The following is a 23,898-nucleotide window of genomic DNA, read 5'->3' as shown; positions in this document are numbered from 1 at the left end:
GTACGTGTTCGTGTAGGTTCGAATCTCGGTGAAACACCAAAATTAAGAAAACCATTTTTCTAATAGCGGTCGCTCCTCGGCAGGCAATGGCAAACCTCCGATTGTATTTCTGCCATGAAAAAGCTCCTCATAAAAATATCTGCCGTTCGGAGTCGGCTTGAAACTGTAGGTCCCTCCATTTGTGGATTAACATCAAGACGCACGCCAGCTCGGAGGAGCTCAGTCAAACACTCAAAGGGTGTACGCGCCAATTATATATACATATAAAGGGTGATTTTTTAGCTATTATCTTTTTAAACAGTTGATTTAAACAGCTTACGCACGTTTGGTGTTTTGTTTCACTGTATAACATCTTCAGTTTGGTCTATAATTTAACTATAAATCGTCTTACAAACGAACAACGCTTACAAATCATTGAATTTTATTATAAAAATGCGCGTTCTGTTAAGAAAGTTTATCGCGCGCTTCTTCCATTTTATGGTCAGTTTAATCGAACCAATGAAGCGGCTATTCGAGCTATTGTGACAAAAATTAAAACGAAATTTACATTATAGGACACCAAACCACCAGAGTGTGCGTAGAGTGCGAACCGAAGAAAATATCGCAGCTGTAGCGGCCAGTGTTAATGATGACCATCAATTATCGATTCGTCGCCGTTCGCAGCAATTGGGCCTCTGTTACTCAACAACGTGGAAAATTTTGCGAAAGGATTTAGGTGTAAAGCCTTTCAAAATACAGCTGGTTCAAGAATTGAAGCCGAACGACCTACCGCAACGCAGAATTTTTGGTGAATGGGCTCTTGGAAAGTTGGCCGAAAATTCACTTTTTTATCGAGAAATTGTGTTCAGCGACGAAGCTCATTTTTGGATCAATGGGTACGTAAATAAGCAGATTTGTCGATTTTGGAGTGAAGATCAGCCAGAAGAATTGCAGGAGCTACCAATGTATCCAGAAAAGGTCACAGTTTGGTGCGGTTTATGGGCTGGAGGTATCATTGGACCGTACTTCTTCAAAGATGCTGCGAATCTTAACGTAACTGTGAATGGTGAGCGCTACCGTGAAATGATCCTACTTTTTTTTGCCCAAAATGCAAGAGCTTGAGTTGCATGACATGTGGTTTCAGCAAGACGGTACCACATGCCACCCAGCTCGCGTAACAATGGACTTGTTGAGAGGCGAGTTCAGTGAACATTTTATTTCACGTTCGGGACCTGTCGATTGGCCACCCAGATCGTGCGATATAACGCTGTTAGATTATATTTTGTGGGGCTATGTTAAAGCTCGTGTCTATTCAGACAAGCCTGCTTCAATTAACACATTGGAAGACAACATTAAAGCATTTATATGTGAGATACCGGCCGAAACATTGGAAAGAGTATGCCAAAATTGGACTAAGCGGATGGACCATTTGAAGCGCAGTCGCGGTCGACATTTGCATGAAATAATCTTCAAACATTAAATTATATGGACTGTACCATCGATTTAAATAAAAATTTCATGCATTTTTCTAAATTTTACGTGTGTTTTTTTGAAAAACTTTCCTATAGCTCTTAAAAAGTCACCCTTTATATATATATATATATATAGTTCATACTACAACAAAAATCGTTTGATAATTTCAAAGTACAACTTTCAAGTGACTACACAATGTGTCAATCAAATGGCGAAACAACTGAAAATATCTGATCATAGCATCCGCCGCATACTGAAAAATGATCTCAAAGTCAATCCTTACAAGATCCAAAAGGCGCATGAGCTCACACCAAAGCAGCAACAAGTCAGACTTGAGAGAGCGAAGGAGTTGCTTGCTTCGCTTGGCCGAAAGCGGTCAATTTCCGAACATTGTGTTTTCTCACGAGAATAATTAATTACTGTCAATATAGATGCAAATCCTACCTAAAAAGATATCGTACATAGTTTCTCTCTAAAAAATCTAAATATAATAACTTACTTTAAAAATTAAATATTCTCACATACAAATACAAAATGTTTACTTATAAAAAATAATTGTCTCTCTTTTCTACCACTCATTCAAAAACAGAGCAAAGCGTGGTCGTTTCATATGAACCCATCAGTTAACCTGTCAATTCATTGAACCCACATTGTTGGTCAACGAACGACATAATCTCCATCTTCCGCCTTCACGGCTGAAAAATACTAAACATTTTCTTTTTAATTTTTCTTTTCTTTGTCATTTCCTGCACGCAGTAAAAGAAGTGGTAAATTCAAACATTTTTTATGAAATATCTCTTAGCTGTGCTTTCAACTTGTTATCAATAACTTTCGTACATAGAAACATATGTAAATGTGTGCATCACCACAGTTAGAAAGGCACACAAACGACACTCTTTCAATCCAATTTTAAGTCATCGCTACGTCGGTGTTCCATGACCAGGTGGGTACAAATTGGCTTTTGTTGTCTCATTTTCGTTTTAATTGCCTCGTTGAGCATCTACGGCCGCACTCGTGTTGCGCAGCGTTCAGTTAGTTCCGTTCTGCTTTTCGTGTATTTGATTTCCACGCACTTTTACTCAATCAATCGACATGTGTCAAAACATTTGTACTATTAACACTGTCTTTTTTTTAATTAATGTATGTCCGTAAATTTTCACAGAATTGGATTGCATGACAAATGGCAATTCGGCTCAATTTTGGTTACCTGAATCTTCATTTCTATTGGCTAGTTTTATTTCTGCTTTGAGTAACTAAACGCTGCGTAAAATATAATTAGCCCTAGGACTTTTTGACAATTTTGACAATTTATTTCATTCTCATTTAAGCTGGTACAAAACAGAAGAGGAGGAAACTATTAGCCACCTTCTTTACGACTGTGAAAGATTAGCCAGAAGAAGGCTTTACTCGCTTGATAGTGCCTTCTTAACAGATGTAGCGGATATAGCGCATCTTAAACTAATGAAGTTAAGCTCATTTATAAAAGCCACAGGATGGTTTAAAAGGGATCCCATAGTGTAAGAAAAAAGTTCCAGTGGCATCACAATGGACCCACGACAGGTCTAAGTGTGTCATATTGACAACAATTCTTTTATGATTTTAAGATTCTTCTAAAAAACCCATATAAATCAAATTTTCAAACTTTGTGCGAATTTACAAACAAAAAAAAAAAAACAATTTTACATGAAAATTTTACACTTTTAGTCAGAATATTTAGAAAAGTTTCGAGTACGCAGTTTTCTGGCCCAATGAATTTTGGTATAACAAAGTGCAGTTTTCAAGTGGCTCAAAATCGCCTTAATTTTTTGCTGACCATGTTCGCCGTTTTCTTCCATATAAAAAAAGCCATCTGCAGTCTTTTAAAGCGCGTTTTCAGGTATTTTAATCGAATTTTAATACTGAAATCCGATACATACGCACCTTCACGTAAATCAATAGAGCAGCTTGCCAAGCCTGAGCTTCAATTGTAGTTTTCCTTGTGTGTGATATGCGTTAAGAAATTATATGTTATCTTATGTCGGGTGAAGTGAGGCATTGCTTGCCATTTAAAAATGTTAAACCGTCTTGGGTAAATCTACCTTTCTACGTGTTTTCGATTTTTTGCAGTTTTAAAGGTGGATTTGGATTACAGCGAGTTTGTATTAAATTTTCCGTCAAAAAAGCGATGTAGATTCAGTGGCGCGAAAATCTTAGAAATATTGGGAAAGTGTTTCGGTAATGATACTGTATACAAAACAGTCAAAAGGCGTTTACGAATGACATGAGCGCTTCAGAAGAGGTCGTGACCTACGGCCTGCGTAGTAGCGGGCCGTCAACATTGAAAACTGATGAAAGCATCAATAAAGTGAAAGAAAAATTAATCAATAACTGCAACATAATCATCAGAGAGTTGACAGATGACTTGAACATTCCTTATGGAACCATCCAGGACATGGTATTAATATTGATTAGTTTTATTTGCGCCGTGTTGCTGCAAAGTTGGTCCGAAAGGTCTCAAAGAACCTGAATTTCATGCAAGAAAGCAACCGCGTTGATAACGCCAAAGACATGATTTCCAAGACTGAACATTCATCAGACCACCCAACATTCTTCAAACGCATCATTACTGGAGAAGAGACGTGAATTTATGAGTACGACACGAAATCCAGACAACAGGTAAGTGAGTGGAGAACTCCAAATGAACCAAGACTAAAAAAACCATGTCGATTTCAGTCAAAAAGAAAAGCGATGCTCACAGTTTTTATGGATTAAAACGGTACTGGACGGACACTACGAATTGAGCAACGATAAAACTCTAAAAAAAGGTCTTCGAAAGAAATCCACAAGGCGACAGATGAAGAGGTCGGCCCAGAAAACGATAGAGAGATGACATCGAAGGCGACTTTGGATTTATGGGCTTATCTGATATCAAACGAAAAGCGGATGACCGAGTGACGTGGAGGTGAATTGTAATGGAAGCAATGGTTCAGCCCGAACTTTGATGATATGATGATGATGATGCCACTACGAGTTTCTGCCAGAAGGTCAGTTAGTTAATAAGAACTATTATTTGGCCGTTAAGAGACGTTTACGTGAAACACTTTGGTAAAAAAGAAACGATTTGTGGGTAAAGAACTCGTCATTATCCGTGAATTTTTGAACGTGTAAACGAAACGAGTGCCATCCAACAGCCATCAAATTCATCTGATATGGCTCCCTGCGATTTTTTTCTGTTTGTTGGAGTCAAAAAACCACTACGCGTTTCAGCAGCGGAGAGGAAGTAAGGGGAAAGTTGAAAACGGTTCAGAAGGCTATCCCGAAAATAGAGTTTCTGAAATGTTTCGGGAGCTGGATCAGGTGCTGGCAAAAATGCGTTGCAGTTGATGGGGCGATAATATCACTTTTCAGGATTGGTATTTTGATTCTTGTGAATTTATTTCGGGAACTTTTTGATCAAGGTGTTATATATTTTAGTTTAGTATCGATTTAAGATAGAGAAACAATATGATTCGATCACTACAGCCCTCTACAGAGAAGATAACGAATTTATTTTTACCCAAACTAATATTTCATGACATCAGCGGGCTGTCAAAAGCGCGAAAAATTAAATAGCTGTTTCCGGAAGGCGCCACCTTTAGTTTATGTACACCGTGCGTATATTCGTGACATTCTTGAGTGCTATATGGTATAATTCGAGTATACTGGACAATACTTAAAAAAAAATTGGCATTCGCACAAGGATTGTAGGGAGCACTAGCCTGAATATGTCCTGTGAAGATATTGTAATATATTTGCTATAAATTAAGATGCATTCAAAGCTAACATCTCAAAGACTTCGATTGTATAGTCGGAACTACCACTGTCTTCAAGGATGCAGTAGGTTAGGTTAGGTTGACCTGGCTGCCTGAAAGCCATCACATAGACCTATTGGTCCTTAGTGCAACCAGATGGAGCGAGACCTTTACGTATCTTTGTAGCACTCATCTTGTAATAGGTCTTCGTCTTTTGTGAATCTAAGTAAACCCCGGTGGTCTAACCCCGATGCATACTTACTTCTCATATTGTGAAGCTCCTAAGCATTTCATTCATGTTCTAGCTAATGCAGGGCAAGACCTTAGAAGGTGTTCCAAAGTTACCCTCACTTCCAGTTCATTGCAAAATCTGCAGTTATCATTGCTTGTAATTCCTAGCAAATTATGGCTTGTCAGTATGCCTTCCCTAGTTCTGCTTTCTTTTCTAGACCGAGCTGTCCTCTTCTTGTTCAAATGGCATGCAAACTGCGCTCTTGGTAACCTTATCTAGAATTTTGTTTCCCTCAAAACCCGTATGGCCTCGTACCCAATACCCAATAGCCGTCTCTCCGCGCCTAATTTCTCTATGGCTTCCCTGCTTTTTAGAATATTTTCGGATGAAATTTCATATGAATTTATTGCTTTTATCGCCGCTTGGCTGGCAGCGTAGAGGAGGTGCTTGATGTCTTTGCGAAAGCTATTTCCGCAGCCTTTCCTTCAGCAAAGACTTCTGCTTGAAAGATACTGCAGTGTTTGGGGAGCTTAAAACGGCTTGGGCTATGTTTCATTCCTCTTTTCCAGCCATTTTCTTCTATTATTTTTCGGAACTTCTTCACCCAATTGCAGCTTGGGTTCATATAATCTGTTTTGACCCTGCAACTCAAGCCTCTTGAGCTATTTTCTAATGTTTTAAGGATGCAGTCAGTGTTTGGGACGTTGCTGCCCAACAAACGAATTGAGCGCAAGTTTCTTGTATAATATTTGAAATTTTTTAAAAATTCTAAAACAAAAACTAAAATACTCTAAAAAACAAATAATAATAATTCTAAAAGAAAATTCAAATTAAAACAAAAATTCTAAAAAAACAATAAAAAAAAAACAAAAACAAAATTCTAAGCGGCATTTAGGGCATTTTTTACAACCAAATAAAAAATATTTCTAATTTTTTTTTGAAAGGGTAAAACTTGCCCTTAAACGTGAAACCTAATTTTATTCAAATGACTTCCAAGTCTGATTTTGCAGTACCCTATGCTGTAGGCCCAAGTTTTTAGTTGCTTCACTTACTTCACTTTCACTACCAATGGCAACATCAATTGCATGTTTCTACTCTTGAGTGTGACACATCCCGCATATTTTTTCAACTATCCAACTTAGAAAAATCAAAGTTAAAATTCCAAGCGCTCATTCGCCTACACCAAATAAAAAATCACAAATCTTGGTTTTAATAATTTTATATCTCCCAAAATTTGTGTTCACCTTTAAAACAACCAGATTTACCTACATCCTTTTTATGTGCAAATACCAAATCAAAAAATTCCATTTACTCACCTTTAACAATTTTCTTGACGGTTGGTGGGCTTTTCAATTTTAAAATACTGCCTCCAGTGCCCGTCGGTGTGCTAACTGCTGTAGATGTGGTGGAGGGTGTACCAGAAACACTTTGTGAAGGATAACGTTTTTCTAAAAATAGAAAAAAATTAAAATTAAATTAGCACAGCACAACATAGAAAGCATAGTTAAGCAATAAACAAAAAAAACACTTAAAATACAAGGTGGCGCAAAATTAATCATACAATCTGGTTTTTTAATTACTTTTTTGATAAATAAATAAATAAAAATCTAAATAAATCTTAAAAAGTAATCATTGTTTTAATATTATTATAATTTTTTTCATATCTAATAAATCAATAATTGTAAAAAAAAAATATTTTGAGTGTTGGAAATATCTATTTTAACCTTTACATGCTCCACTGCTTGTATGTTTGTTTACTGCAGCTGTATAGTTTACAAGTGTCAAATATGATTAAACTGATTAATTTTGCGCCACCTTGTATTAAAAAAGATCGAATGAGGTGGTTTAGAAAAACTTTTTTTTTAATATTATATTTCAGAAGTAACGAAAGTGCAAAATTGTCAGCAAATTGCAATTAGCGCGCTCATCTACCACAAACATTGCATACATTTAGGCAGCAACCAATAAGTGTCAGCATGTTGCGCAAGTTCAGCAACAAATAACAGCTAGACACATGTTTATAGTGCGGCGCAATAATTGTTTTGCTTGGATGCACACATACACACACACAAATACGTGCTTGGGATTCATTCACATACTTCATGTTCAACACTTTATGCACGAAAACACGTGCCGCTACTAATCATGCATACATATGTACATATGTGTATGTTAGTACATATTTACGTTTCACTCTCCATCGCAGCCAATGCAGCAGCTTTAAGCGGTTTGTTGTGGTCCTCTCGCTCGCTGCAAATATTATTTTACCAAACTTCGCAATCAGCTCAGTCTTGGTGGAAGTCTTTTCCAGCTTTGTTTTCACCATTTCATAATTTTCATTTGATTGTCTATAAATTTGATAACAAAAAATTTGCCACAAATTATCTGCACTAAAAATTTACGATTTGATTCGTGATATCGAAAGAGTTAACAAAGAATTTGAACAGTTTATTGCGCTTTACACAGAAATGGAGATGAAATATTGAAGTATTTTAATTTTTTTATTTTTGTAATATTTTTTCCTTTTTCCTTTTTTTATTTTTTGAGTTACTTTTCTACTTTTTTTCTATTTGGCTGCCTTTATTTTTTTGCTTTTTTTTTTAATTTTTGTTTTTGATTGAAGTGAAAGATTATAATTTTTCTCAGATGACATCATGAAAAGGCGCGTCAAAAACAGAATTTTTTTGTTTAATTTCTAAGCGACAGCTGACAAGAAAAATTGACGAAGAAACTAAAATTATTAAGAACAAAAAACAAAACAGTTTGAGCAAAATTTCTTGTTGAGTAGAGGAAAAAATGAAAGTTCTCCAACACAGCTTCATATGTTTGTATGAATGTATTTATATTTTACACACCTATAAAAATCCTAAAAATTGCTCGACTTTACTTTCTGTAACATTTAATTGCTAATTATGAATTTTTGGTTTGAATCTGGCAAAGTGGCTTAGCCGTCTGGATAATTATCGTGAAATAAAAACGCTGGGTCAAGTGGTCAATTAACTCCCAAGATGCTCATAAAACCGCCAAGTTGCAAATGTAAATCTAAACTGCGACTTTTTACTACTCCTCCTGCTTCCCGATTTTACAGTACCATAAACAGTATTTTGTAAGGTAGGGGCAGCAGGCTTATCTATATGAATGGAAGGCATTTGCGATTTCCAACATACATAAGCATGGATTTACACATTTATATACATACATACATATGTATTTGTTGTTGTGCATGCGTTTGCCACAAATGGATTGAACTAGAGCCGTATATGCACACACCGCCTCAATTGGTTGCTTCATTACAGAACCAGTTACTGTTCTAACTCTTCATATGGGCATCGAATGAGGAAGGTTATTTCCTTTACAAAAACAATTTGAAAAATTCGAACTATGTGCAACACAAAGTGCAACAGTTTAGATAGGAAAAAAGGTGGCAGCAGCAATGTATCAAATATCAACAGCAACAAATTAGCACCTGATTGGAGGCGAAAACAAACATGTGAAGACATGTAAAGCATTAAGACAGCAAAGAAATAGGCAAACAAAACATAAATAAATGAATGAACGAAATAGAGTAAATACGAATGTGAAGAAAACAGTGGAACTACCTGTGGTGAAGAGCAAAAATGCATAGGATTTGGAATCAGTAGAAACAACGAGAGGGCAGCTAGAGTAGAGGAAGTACAAAAAGGCAAAGAGAGCAGATAAAAGTAAAGGTATGTATGTAAGCATATGTAGGAGAAAAAGTGGTTGGCAAGGAGAATGGGGCGAAAATGCCAGGAAGTTTTCTGAATGCCCGAAACAGAATTGCAGCGGACAGCGGGTAACGACGATCAGACGGGTGGTGAACAGCTGATCTTCTCACGTCAGAAAATTTGGTCGGTTAAACACAATTGCGACGGAGACGATTTACAGCTGACAGCATTTCCTTTCCGAGTTGTTGCCAACAAAATTAGAAATAGATTTAAATCGGCGACAACAACCATTTTGCAGTTTTGCAGCCTGGAGTCGTGCTATTGTCACAGTAGTTGCGTTCATAACAAAGAGTGCATTTTAGTAATTAACAGATGCTGCCTGTCGTCGGCCGTAGTCAATGTGTTTAAGCTATAATTCCGACTACACCGTCAGTGAGCCTAGAGACTTAACTATCGACTGGCTATTAGAGAACTATTGTACCAGACAGCAGACAATAAATTTTTTTTCTTTGATAGTGGCAGCCTTTGTCTGAAAAACACGTAATTTTATATTTATTTTCAAGTCAAATGCAATAAGTTCAAAAATGTGTTGCTCATCATCGCACAACAAATTTCATATAAAAAAATGAAACTACCCATTTGGCAGTGATTATATTTTCTTATTTATCCGAAAAACTGTTCAAGTGGAATTATCGCCTTTTGTCATGAAACTGCTCATTCATGTTTTAAGAGCATACAAATGCTTTAGCAAACAAGAGAAAAATAATAAGAGTTTTTTAGTTTTTTATGTTTTCTCGCACAAGTGCGCTCGCCGATGATTATTGATCGACAAATCAGGTTTCTGTTCAGCTACTCTGCACACAGAGATGCAGTTAATTAGCATACACAAATATTCCACACATCTTGGCAATGGGATTCTTTACGAAGTTGGTTGATTTCTTAGGAAGAGTTAAACTTATAAAGCAATGCGAATACAAATACAAATGCAAATAAAAACAGCGGATTTGCTTGCAAACTCACATACAAGTAAATGCTCCAAAGTTACCCCTCAAAAGATTTGTAATGCATTTACATTAAAAAAGATGCTTTTACATTTACATGAGCCACTAACTGAGGTCACCTTCGCTAATAAACGTAGATAATTGCGCGAGAATCTACTGGGAGATGTGTAAGTATTTATTTTGTCTTCGTTTTTTAAATTTAATAACCGTAAAGTAAAAAAAAAGTATTTGTGTTGTCGTTATTTACGGCAATGACTTAAAGCCGAGAAGGTAAATATGAGGAATGAACTCAGTCAAGCGGAATGAAGGTATCAAATGAGCTCATCACAGCAAAATTAAGAAGCTTGCAAATTAATGCAAATGAGTAACAGTAGATGCGAAAGTGAAGAAAAAAGTCGAATTATCCATCTGAAAAGTTATTTATCAATGGCGTTACATTGATTCCACAAATCCGGTGCCAAAAGCTAAAATTCATTTAATGCCATCCAAACGTTTAAAGAAATAATTTATTAATACAAAGCGATTCTATTGTAGAATAACAAAGACGTTTTATTTAGCTGCTATTCTGCAATTCTTGAATAGAAAAATATTTTCCCAAATTTTGTTGAAAAAATATCCTTAGTGAATTTAACAAAAAAAAGCATGGTATTTGTTAGTTTTTTTTTATTATTATCATCATTTAAAGACATTAATACTTTTTCCGATAGCCTAGCTGCGATCAAGCCACTGTCGTCGCCGTATTGTAGCTCTCTTCTGGTAAACTCCTGTAAGGAGGAACTCAAACATCTCGATCGAGCAGGAAACATCTCCCTTATCTGGGCTCCTGGGTACAGGAATATAGAGGGAAATGAAATTGCCGACGAGCTTGCCAGGAAGGGGTCGACAGAACCGGTTTCAGCTGTGCCCCTCGCAGACATCGGTGTCCCTTTGTCCGTTGTTAAAGGGAAACTACACCATTTCTTTCTAAGAAAAGCGCCAGACAGATGGAGGTCTGTCTCATCGTGGGCTATTTCGAAAACACTATGGCCCCAATACGATAGAAATAGAACGCTTAAGGTGATGGGAATCCCCCGCCATTCAATTTCCAAACTCATTGCGGTGTTCACTGGTCACTGGGTGATCGGTACTCATGCGGAGAAGCTTGGAATTCCGTACAACCCCTATTGCAGAAGCTGTGGGGATCCTGCAGAGAAAGAGACTCTTGAACATTTTCTCTGCAAATGTCCGGTTCTGGCAGCTAGGCGCTTGAGATTCCTTAGCGTGCCCTTTGGGGATGACTTGAAGAAATTCTCCAGCCTAGATCCCTTTTCTCTCCTCCACTACATCAACAGCACTGGATGGCTGTAGAAGGTTTTCTCTTCCAATAATTTTTCCTAGCACAGGTAATGGTCCACATTATGGTATCAAAACGGCACGTAAGAGCTACTTGAAGTGTGCCTGTGGCGCTCTTGCCATTTTACCTACCTATGTACATATCATCATTTAAAACAAATTTTTCTTGTTCAAATTATTAATTAATAATTAAAAAAAAATACAAAAAAGAAAAATACAAAAAAAAACAAAAAAAATGTAAAAAATATATTAATTTTCTTTTAAATTTCTTATTAATTTATTTTTTGCCATCAAATGCAGTATACAAGACATTGAACTCAAAAGCACTTTTCAACCTTTCAAAACTCAGTTTGACTTTGGACTTTTAGAGTTAAGTAAACCCTAACGGCTGCTACAATACCAAAGGCCTTTTATTTAGCTGCTATTCTTTAATAGAAATATATCCATTAATTTTATGTTAAATTTCAATCAGTTAAGTGTTTTTTTTGCAATGGTGTCCAATTTTTTTTTTGAAAAAATACTTCATGTGTAATTATTAAAAAAAATCACAACTTTTTATTATTATTTAAAAAATTATCAAAAAGAAATGTTTAGGCGCCAAATCATCGCTATAAGGCGGATGATCCATTAATTCGATTTTTTAAGTGCTCAAGAACTCTTTTGTGTGAGTCGATAGGTGAGAGCTCGCATTGTCTTGGTGAAGGATGATTCGGCGGCTGGCTTTTTTTACTCAAAATGGACTGTTTTAAGTTTCTCTACTGATACAGTCGAGACATAACCATGTTTTCGAAAAAAGCAAGCGCCTATTTGCTTTGAGATGCTTCGTCCGCAAACAACTTTTGTTGGATTAAGTTCGTCGTGGAACACCGACATTGTCGGTTGCTGTTTTCTTCCCTCGATACACGATTCCACATTACCAGAACGACCCGGATTTATGTCCGGCCAAGGATATGTACATGTTTTGGGAATGTTTATGCTGCAACAACAGCAATGACACTGCTATTTTGTGTCCGGTTCATATACATAGATCCAAGATTCGCCAACAGTTACCTGCTTTTAATCACCGCGGTTGAGTTTCTTCAACATGTCTTTACACCAATTGGCACGAGTTCGTGCACGTTTTTGGCCAACTGTCATATTATGCGAGAACAAATCTTCGTGACGCCCAAATGTGCATGCACAATTTAACTACACTACATCCTAAGGTTGCCTCTATCCCTCGATATGTCATACGATGATCTAGATCCGAAGTTCTCTTTACTATTTTGCACATTAGCTGAATCGGACAATAAAAAGTATTTCTAGTTAGTCAACAGCACCCCAAGAGAGTCTTAGATAATCCCAGAGAATTTGTCTAGCAATCAGTGGAAGTCCCGTCAAATTCAGTTCCTCCGTTCCAGAGATTAAATAGAGGAAGTTCCTTTAACAAATACAGGAAGCCCTTGAGAATGACTTCATTATATTCTGTTACGATTTCCATACCATCCATATCCATTTTTTATAAAGTTACTGCGGTCCAACAATTATATTACAAAATTGATGGCTAAATGATTATATTTCCAGCGAAAATCGGAGATAATCAAGAAAAATGTAAGGAAAACTTAACGTAAGCCACTAACTAAAACAATTGCAATATGAACATGAATTAATAAAGGGTTTTCCAATAACAGGTGTTATTTTGGAATGGGTTGCGCTATCGAGAGATGATTAACGATTTTTTATGGCCGGAATCTGGACAACGTTTACTTTCAACAAGACGGCGCTAAGTGCCACACAAGCAACAAAACCATTGATCTTTTACAGGAAAAGTTTCCGGACCGTGTCATCTCTCGATAAGGTGTTCAGAATTCGCCACCGAGATCTTGTGATTTAACACCTTGTGACTTTTTTCTTTGTGGCCACGTGAAAGAGAAGGTCTACGCCAACAGCCCAGGGTCGATTCAAGACCTCAGGGATGGAATTCGTGAGACTGTCGAGGACATAGGGCAGCCCCTTTGCAATTCGGTTATGGAAAATATCATGAAAAGGATATTGTCCTGTAAGCGTGATTGTGGTGGTCATTTGCCTGATGTTATTTTCCACTATTAACGGCATACCTTCCTCTTTATAATGAAATAAACATCCGATCATTTATATTAAAAAATTGCATTTTTCTTTGAATATCAAAATAACACCTCTTATTGGAAAACCCTTTATAAAGAAAACATTTTTTATTAACACTTTTTTAATACTCTTCTCAGGCTCAATTAATTTCATTGCTATTGTACAGTATAAAATTTTTGTGCATACAAAAACACAAATAAAAAATAATAAAAATAATAAAAAATCAACAATGCACATACGTCATTTGTAATAGCAAATTTTGCTCGACCTTTGCTGGATAATATTTTTCATACTTCCTTTTCAAACTGTCGGTTAAATAACATTCCTCAGCCAGTAATTTGCGTTATCCCACACAATTTGTTTATTTAGAAGCAACTCTTAAAAGGTGATAATAACTAGCGATTGCTACCTTGCGAACTTGTTATGATGTATGATTTCCCTTATTTGTGCTCGCATAAGGTTTTTCGCAAGACAGCGAAAATTTATTACTCCCGCTTGTTTGACCAACTAATGGCACACCTTTCAAGCCAAAGTAGCGGCAATCGCCAGCGAAGCGCCGGAGCGGGGCTGAGACTATGAAAATCAGATATAAATAGTAACTCAAAAAGCGAATAAAAAAGAGTATAACCGTTACTAAAGCCAAATTGTTAGTTGTTAAGCATATCAATTGGGTGAGCTGGTGAATTTCTCTGCAGCTTTCCTCAGCTTCTAAGAGTACCAGCTGCTAGTTAATGTATAATTAAGCCAAATAATATATTTTGTACAGAATACGTATGTGTGTATGTATGAGAAATTTTGGCGTATGGCATAAATTTTTTGTAGTAGCACACCAGCCTCTACGTAACGGCTGCTCGCATTAGTCGTGAAACTACTTTTCGTAACGAATCTACATAAATCCACGAATTAGCGCTGTAAGTCAGCTAGAATTGAAGGCTTAGTGCGACGATATTATTTAAAAACCGAAATATCATAAATCCAAATAAACCATCAGGAGAATATTTCTTTTACACAAGTGCCACTTTGGACTTTGGCGAATTGAGGAGTAGAGTCCAAAATCTCGTGGAATAAATAGAATAAAATCCACACTTTATATGTATAATATAATTCCCTCATCATCACAGTTATGTTGCATGGCGCAGAAGCTTGGACGACGATGATATCCAATGAGTGGCTGATTCTGCACGCCAAGCTTGTTTTCTGCAGAAGAAGAGCAGAAGGAATGGGTTTTTACCGTAACTCAGCTTTGGTGTTGTTGTTATTGTAGCAGCATAAAAATTCCCCATACATGTACGGGGAATGCTGGTGAAGCGCCAGTCCTTGGTCAGATATAAATCCGGGTCGTTCTGCTAACGTAGAATCGACTGCTTTGTAATTGGCATCGATTATCGGGCGCTTTCATCAGGAAATTTTTTATGTTCCTAGAATATTTTTATATTAGTAATTCTGATCCAATTTTCATAGCGCTATGATAATTTTTACAATTCTAGTTCCGTCGTACAGGTCACAAGCATGCGGCATATAAAAATAATTAAAAAAATCCAAAAGAAACAACAAAACAGATAAATCTGTCGCTCAGGAATAAATATATATGACTTCTGCGCCCTCTTTCTTTCAAATCCGCTTGGCACTCAATGTGTTAAAGAAAAAGGAGAAAAAAAATATACCATAGAATTTGCAAGCTAATAAAGTCGAAATATGAGCAGTATTTTCCCTCAAATATTTGAATAAAAGTTCCACACTCCAGTACTCGCAAAAAACTGTTTAATTGATTTTGATTGATTGAATAACTCGCAATGCAGCCATTATGCGGGCAAATATATATATATACATATGTATGTGCATGCATGTGTACTCCGCTGTCTCAAAAGAAATATTTATTGCGCTTGCACAAGCGTTACCATAATTTGATTACCATTACAAAGGCTTAAACCGCTTGCCAACAACCACTGAGCCGGATTAAAAGCGTGGCCGCGCCATGCCAACGCGCACCATGCCACGATACACGGAAAATATTCTTCAGGAAAAATATAATTGCGACGAGATTCGGAAAGTAAAATATCATATAAAAAAAAAACTAGGGTCTGTCAGACTCACGCACGGTAGAAGTGAAACTTCTAAGTTGGTTGTTCCATGCATGGGAGCCCCGGTTTAGATCTCTACGTGTTAAATTCCCCTCTCTCGTGTTAAATTCAGGTTTTCATTTTTTTTTTCTATATCACTCCACATAAATTTGTACTATTTATTTTTGTCCTTATTAGCTTCAAATTTGACACTTGGGTGCAGTGTTGCACTTGACGCTGACATTTCTTTGCACTTCCAATGGTATTTTTTGCCTACTTTTGGCGCGTTAATCAATTTGCTTTGATCACCGAAACGGTTGAAATGCCATTTTACAACCTTCTACTTCAACTATCGTCACTCGTTTGGCAAACGCACTCATTGTATCGCTTCGTCTCCTCCATACCTACCATCTATTTACTTCACAGCAGTTTCTTATTGCTTTCCCGCTTACACACATTCAATCGGCGCTTTATCTGATACTCACACACAGCACTCATTTGCACGGCTATCTACGGCTATCTATAATACCCGTTGTCGGTTGACTGCATGTCGCCAGTCTACTTCAATGCTTACTTGTGTGCTATATACATTTCAGTTCATATTATTTCGAAATTATTCGCTACAGGGTGTGCTAGAGACGTTTGCATTTTTGCACTGGTTTATCTCCTAGAAGAAGAAGGCCAGACGAAGTATTTCGCTGTGTAACTAAGTATTCCTCAATAGAAATTTGTTCAAATACCAGTGTCAAACTAATTTTTAAAGCGAAAATCCTCTATTATAGTCTCCACACGCTATTTACTTGTATATAAAAGAGATAATTGCGGAACATAACATGCATATACAAATTAATGAGAGAGAGAGCGAATAGGCGAGAGTGGGAAGGAGCAGCTGCTCCTTGGCCCCGCCCATTTGACGGATTTCGGTAACGCTCCGAACTTACCGTTTCACTCGCCTATTTTCAATCTGCCTTGGGGCCCCCGACGCGCCTAAAGAAGTTTCACTTCAAAAATGAAGCGTAAGCAATTTATCAATTTTCAAAGGGAGGAGGACGGATGAAATCAATTTCATAGAATTTCTAGAGTGATGGCTAATGGTGAAGTTTTTATAACGCATGCAATTTTCATGAAATCGTTGAAAAATATTTGTCGGCTCTTTATATCAAAAAACAATACAGTTTTTTATTTTTAGAATTTATTTGTTAAATATCAACTTTAGCGACGAATGCCATTTTTAAGACAAGACCGAGCTTCGTAACCTATACTAAGCTAGGCTCATATAAAAGAGAAATCGCGAATGGCGTAGGGGTACGCTCTGCCCCTACGCCCTAACCGGAGTTAAAGGAAGTTATACCTATATATTACCCCTATTTCAATTTATTTCACAAACACCAACCTTAAGTGCTAATTTGGAGCTGCATTTCCAGTGAGTAGCTGGGCTTGTACATTTCATTGAGAGAAAGATGCACCCGGACTAGTATCATTCACACCAACACATTGAAATTGTAGTAAGCCATGCGATGCAGATAGTGTTAATTAATTCAGAAAATTTGAATATAATACGAGGGTCATTTGAAAAGAGCGACATAGTATCCTTTTAGGCTTATACACTTCGTATAACGCTGTTATAGTTTGTTGATCCCTTTCGAATAATACGATTTGTCCAAGTCCGGAAAATAGCCACTCGTTTCAGCAATTACCTCCTAATCATGAACCATACAATCTTTTCCCCGCCAGCCATTCCTTCAAATTGGTGATCAGAGAGATCTGAGAGAGCCAAGTCTGGAGAATAGGGAGAATGTGAAACGAGTTGGCACCCTATCACGGAGAAAAGAATTTTAGAACGAACGAATTTGGCATATATTCCGACTTCATCACTGAGCTGAAGCTAAATTTTGTGAAACACAAAACGAATGACGTAGAATCCAAAGTTCCCCTCAACATTTTTTTTTCACCATACCTAACGAGCAAACCTGGTATCTATCATCCTTGGCACCCTATTACCATTAATTTTGCCACCACAACTGCTGAGGCGTGAGCCGTGATGAAAAATTACTTTTTGAAAATCCTTCGGCTTCCTCGATTCAAACGAATGCCAAACACAAAGAAAGGTACCGATCAGATTGAAAGTGGTAGTGGTAAGAGTAGTGCCAACTCTTTTACTTTGTACGGACTTTTCAAACGACCCTCGAATACAGCATTTCAACCATATTTTCAACGGTATTTTTAAAGAAGATTTAAAAGATGAATTTTTTTTCGATTTTAAAATTTTTCGTAGCACTTGGAAGCCAGAAACTCGATTTTTGCGAGAAAATATTTATTTTATTTTTCTTTTACTTATATTAATTCCTTAAGGCACACATATTAACACTAAGTTCATGCTAAATCCGCTATGGTTTCTGCCTCAATAATACTTCCTTCAGGTACGAAAAGTGATTTTGCTACAAATTTTCTTGTTTTTCACCCAAAGTAAACTATTTTTATATTTCTCATATAACTTTATTTTTTTTTAATACATAATAAAATATGTATTAGTATAAGCATTTTCCCATGAAGAATTAAACAAACACATTTTTATTTCAAGGCGCCCGCCATAGTCGAATGGTTTAATGCGTGACTACCATTCCGGAGTGCGTTGGTTCAAATTTCCGTCCATGAAACACCAAAGTAATACAATAGAAAAATAATTTTCTAATAACGATCGCCCCTCACCAGGCAATAACAAACCTCTGAGTGTCTTTCTGCCATAAAAAAGCTCCTCATAAAAACATCATCAAGACATCACGACCCACACCACAAATAGGAGAAGAAGCTCGGCCAAACACCTAACAGAAGTCTACGCCTCAATTATTTTTTTATGTTTTATTTATTCCTCTCCGCATACTCGTATAAGTAATGCAGAGGCATATCTTCCGATTATTTCATTTTTGAAATGGAAACGAATAGTTTTTATTTTAACGCAAATCCGAAAACTTTTAACATGCTGGGGAGGGTATGGGTTAAAACGGCAGCGCTTTTCAACGCCTATTCTGTTGCACTTCATTTCTTGCAAATAAGCTGTTGAGGCGTTCACTTATTGTTATTGTTATTTCCACTGCAGTTTTTTACAGTGAAGAAGTGCGAAAATCGATGACAAAACAACACAGCATCAAACCCACTGATTTTATCAACTAAACTGCAATCACAACAAATAACAAACTCAAATGGTAAACAAAAACTGTTGTGTGGGCCGACATTAAAGTCACGTTTTGTTAATGAAGTGTCCGTCACAGCAACACAGCAGAGCAAATCGGCTGAAGCGACGATTGCGTGGTGTGGTTTTCAATGAATGCAAATCAAAGTTAAGTGGTAAGCACAATTATAGAATTAAGATATAGAAAACTGAAAACGAGGCAGAAACACAAGAGGTGGCGCTAAGATGTTTGTGATACATATTTACTGTAGATATTAAGACGAGCGAATTTCACAGCTTAAGCAGCTCAGCGCGTGGGTTTCAAAATGTTGCGCTGGTGCTATAGAAAGCTTTTGTAACTGTTAATGCATTTTCAGCATTTAGCCTGATTTTTATGCGCTTCACAGATTTTATTAAAAAATTAATTTAGCTAAAATTGCTGCAGGCAAACATTCGTGTAGTGAACAAGCAAAAAAGCAAAGACAAAGCAAAGAAAAAATAAATAATAATAAAAAAAGAAAAATTACCGTTGATGTTGGGACCACATGCAATGCCAGTAAGCGGTGTATGCGTGTGTGTGAAAGCATTAAGCGCTGCCAGAAAATCTACTGGATTTAAACTGATGTCCTATTGGTGAATTTGGAAGCATGCGTAGTAGCATAAACATTCCTCAAGCACATACGGGGAATGCTGCTGGAGTGACAGTCCTTGGCCGGATATAAATCCCGGCCGTTCTGGCAACGTAGAACCAACGGGATCCCTACAAAATGCTGTATATCAAAATTCTTTTCGTACGAAATACTGTAAATTAACGTAACAAAATTCTGCAGTGACAAAATTCTGTATTTACAGAATTCTGTATTTACAAAATTCTGTAAAAACAAAATTCTGTACCGTCTTAAAAAAATTCTGTATTGACAAAATTGTGTATTGACGAAATTCTGTACTGACGAAATTCTGTACTAACGAAATTCTGTATTAACAAAATTCTGTATGGAAAAAATTTTGTGTTGACAAAAGTCAACGAAAAAAGGAGTTCTACGCAAAAATACAATGGATTGCGTAGCCGGAGTTGGACTGATGAGGGTTATATTTTTGAAGCGCGGCCGAAGGCCGCCCCATGCGAAAAGGAGTTCTACGCAAAAATACGGTGGATTGCGTAGCCGGAGTAGGACTGATGAGGGTTATATTTTTGAAGCGCGGCCGAAGGCCGCCCATGCGAAAAGGAGTTCTACGCAAAAATACGGTGGATTGCGTAGCCGGAGTTGGGCTGATGAGGCACTTTTTATTCTATAAAATTTGTTAAATTTCTTATCATTTACTTACAGCATTTCGTCAATACAGAATTTTGTCAATACAAAATTTCGTCAATATAGCATTTCGGCAATACAGAATATTTTTTACAGAGTTTTGAAATACAGAATTTCGTATACAGAATTCTATAATACAGAGTTCTGAAATACAGAATTTTGTATACAGCATTTTGTAAACAGAATATTGTATCATACAGCATTACGTACCCAACCCGAACCAACTACCGTGGGACGTAGCAGTGCGCATTGCTGCTCCTTTTCATAGAAGAAAATTTAGGGATTTAAAAAAAGGGATTTTAATTTAACAAACTTCTCCACTCAAGCATGGTTTTAGAACTGTTACAAGGAGGGAGTTCACTGCGTGGGGAAAATTATCTCAGGGGTAGCCACGTGTTTTTTTAAATTTGAGAACTTCAATACTTTGATACAAAAACAATCATTAATTGGCTTTTAATTTGTTTGTCATATTTAACAGCCCTTTGTGCTCTGACTTCAACTGGCGACAGTTAACCACAAATCAGACTAGTTCACCTTGAACACAAATGTACTAATTCTCAGTTAGATGTTTAGATTTTCTCTCTGCAAGGAATTCGCAAGTTTGGTTTGCCCACGAGCGATGCAGCGCGAAATTGTATATTTAATTAAGCATGCGAAACGAACGTCAACACTACAAACAACAACAAAAAAACAAAATTTCCAAAAGAAATAAGAAATATGAAATAAGAATAAAAGAGCAGCAAATGGATGCGCGCAACCATTTATTTACTTATCGAGTATGTGTGTACGTGTGTGAGTATATATGTGTGTATGTATGCATGTGCAAAAGCATGACCAGGAGATTGCTGTCTGCTGAATGAATGTCTGTAGGTAGGTACAGTGGTGAGCATTATTGAGTGCAAGATGATTTTTTTTCTTTTATATATATATTTTTTTAATGTTGTGCAGTCTTCAACTAAAGTCATATAAATCAAACTTTCAAACTTTATGTAAAATTTTTGAAATTTGAAAAATGCACTTAATTTTCAATTTTTAGCATTTAATCAGAATTTTAGAAAATCTTAAGGCACCCAGTAATTTGGTTCCGGAAGTTTTAGTGAAATTATTGCGAAATCGCTTGAATTTTTAGTAAGCTTCTGCCGGCTTTTTGCACTTTATTTCCTTAAAAAATTTATTGGGTATGCAAGAATGTGCGCAAAAACGTTAGAAAAAAAATTAGAAAAAATCAACTCGAGTTTTTTAAAATTGATCTTCTTATATGAAAAAACAAAACTGTAAAAGCCTTCACCAAAATTTTTTTTTAATCAACGCGTAATTATCCCAAATTCGATGGGTCATAAAACTGCGCACTCGAAAATTTTCTGAAAATTCAGATTAAAAAACTCAACATTTAATTGTTAAATTCTATAGAATTTTTTTAAATTATTGTTTGGCTACAGACAGTTTTACAACATTTAGTTTGTAGATATAAAAAAAAATCGTCATATACTCACTTCTGCTCGCCACTGCAGGTGTATGTATGTATCCATAGTGTATATGTATGTATGCACTTTAGTATTGCAACGGCAAGTATCTTCGAATCGGCGCGCTTTGTGTGTTGCGTTGCATTTGAATGAATTTTTTATGTAACATAATCGGCGCTCCATGTACATACATACACATTTATGTAGGTGTGTATTCTTCTTACATAGTTGCAAAAATCTACGTACATATACATATACGCATGTAAGTGTACACACACACCTTCGTCGATTACAAACATACATACGTATGTCACTTGACTGAATGCGGATAAAGAAGCGCCTAGTCGAACATATTCGAGTATCAAAACCACAACGTAAAAAGGGGCAAAAATCGCTGGACTCGCAAAGCGAAATTGTAATTTCTACAAGCGTCTCCGCTACGAACAAATTAAAGCTAAAAAATTGCTCCAAGCAAACATTGGCTAAATTAAAAAGAAGTCACATCCCACATAAAGTAGCAGTGAGCAATGAAGAACTGCCCTTCACCCCACACCACTTGTCTTTGCTTTTGGCAAAGAGAGCACACAAGAACTCGGGCACTTGACACATTGCAAAGTTTAAACGGCAATGAGAAGCTAAAGCTGGTGGGGGTGAGGAGTGGAGTAGACACGCTGGAGTAGAAGGCATCATATATGTACATACATACATACATATTAAAAAATATATTCCTTCTCCTTTATGTGGTCAAGAAAAATCGACAACAATGGGTTGGGATTTTTTTTTTCTTAATTATCCCAACAATGCGTGAAGCTTTTGTAAAGCTTTCATAAAGCAGTCTTTTGAGAAGCGGTATTAAATTAAGAAGAGATTGTAAAAGAGGCATAGGAGTGAAGAGAAGATCAACATTATAGGTCACAAAAGAATTAAAAATAGATGCAAATATTGTAACAGCTCAGTTCACATTTTTTCAATTATTTCTATAATCCTGAAATATCTTGCATGCCTCGATAAGTATCAGGTCAGTCCATAAGTTCGTTTGTATTTTACCCATAATTTCACTTTTGTACGATTTTTGCATAAAAAAATTATTCGCGGAATAGAACGGAACTATTTATATTTTCTTTGACGTATTGTGCATTCAACAACTGATTTTAACCGCGGATAGAAGCACGTGTTGTCTACACTAATATTATAAAGAGGAAAACTTTGTTTGTTTGGTTGTAATGAATAGGCTCAAAAACTACTGGACCGATTTTAAAAATTCTTTCACCATTCGAAAGCTACGTCATCCACGAGTAACATGGATTATATTTTATTTTGGAAATAGGGCTCGAGATATAGGTCAACGTGGACCCGGGTAACCTTCGGATGTGTATGTACAATATGGGTATCAAATTGACAGTGTGAGTTACAATGTGTCAATATTTCTTTCTGATTTGGATGCCATAAGGAAAAAACGTAAGTGCAACATGTAAAAATTGTTTGTGAATTTTTTTGGAGTGGATTTTGGAACAGTGAATAATTTCTTACGAAATTTGAGAATTTAATGTGAAATCCGAATGAAATTATATGTTCGTGGAAAAAACAATTTTTTTCGTTTTTTTTTTTTTGGAAAATATAAATGGATAATGGTTAATAAAGCTCCAATGCTTAATAAAACATATAAATTGAAACGAAAAATTCATGGATGATCAGGAAAAAAGACGATTGTTTATTCATATGCGTTGATTTGAAATTTAAAAACAATCTTCTTTTTTCCTGATTTTCAATTTATATTTTATATTTACTCAAAAACAAATAGAAAAACAAAAAATATTGTTTATGCCAAAGCGCTTGAATAAAGAATAAAGAAATAAATAATATGAAAATCATATATTTTCTGTTCTAAACCATATCTATTCTATTTTAGTGTGCCCAGCGAAGGGGGCCGGGTTTGCTAGTTAAAAAATAAAATGGAATCTTCGAACGCGTTTAAGAGGCATATTTTGTATTTTTTTATAAAAAATGCAACAGCTGCTGTTGTAGAAATAAACGGAGAGGATATCGTGAGTGTAAGGACTGCGCAAAAGTGGTTTTCAAAATTCCGAAGTGGTAACTGCGACGTGGAGGATGCACCGCGCGCTGGTCGTCCTGAAGTCTTTGACTCCGACGCCTTGCTCGAACTCGTGGAAGCTGAGCCAAATTTGACAGTCGATATGATAGCTCAGAGGTTAAATTCATCGCGTTCAGTTGGGAAAGGTTTCAAAGCTGGGAAAATGGGTTCCACATAGACTTTCCGTGGCCCACCTTCTGCAGAGAGTGAACGTGTGTTCTCAGCTGC

General features: G+C 36.4%; 1 protein-coding gene across 2 annotated transcripts in view; it reads right to left on the bottom strand.

The window, feature by feature from the left end:
* The window catches only part of LOC128864305 (uncharacterized), a 173,064-nt gene that overhangs the window by 91,000 nt on the left and 58,166 nt on the right, over positions 1-23,898 (bottom strand). For both annotated transcript variants that reach the window (XM_054103906.1, XM_054103907.1), the window contains exon 4: positions 6,771-6,902. In XM_054103906.1, the coding sequence (XP_053959881.1) occupies positions 6,771-6,902 (132 nt within the window). The remainder of the gene's footprint in view (positions 1-6,770; positions 6,903-23,898) is intronic.

This window comes from Anastrepha ludens, chromosome 5, assembly GCF_028408465.1.
Source record: "Anastrepha ludens isolate Willacy chromosome 5, idAnaLude1.1, whole genome shotgun sequence".
In the NCBI taxonomy this organism is placed as follows: domain Eukaryota; kingdom Metazoa; phylum Arthropoda; class Insecta; order Diptera; family Tephritidae; genus Anastrepha; species Anastrepha ludens.
The sequence above is the reverse complement of the archived record's forward strand: the minus strand, read 5'-3'. Positions and strand labels throughout refer to the sequence as shown.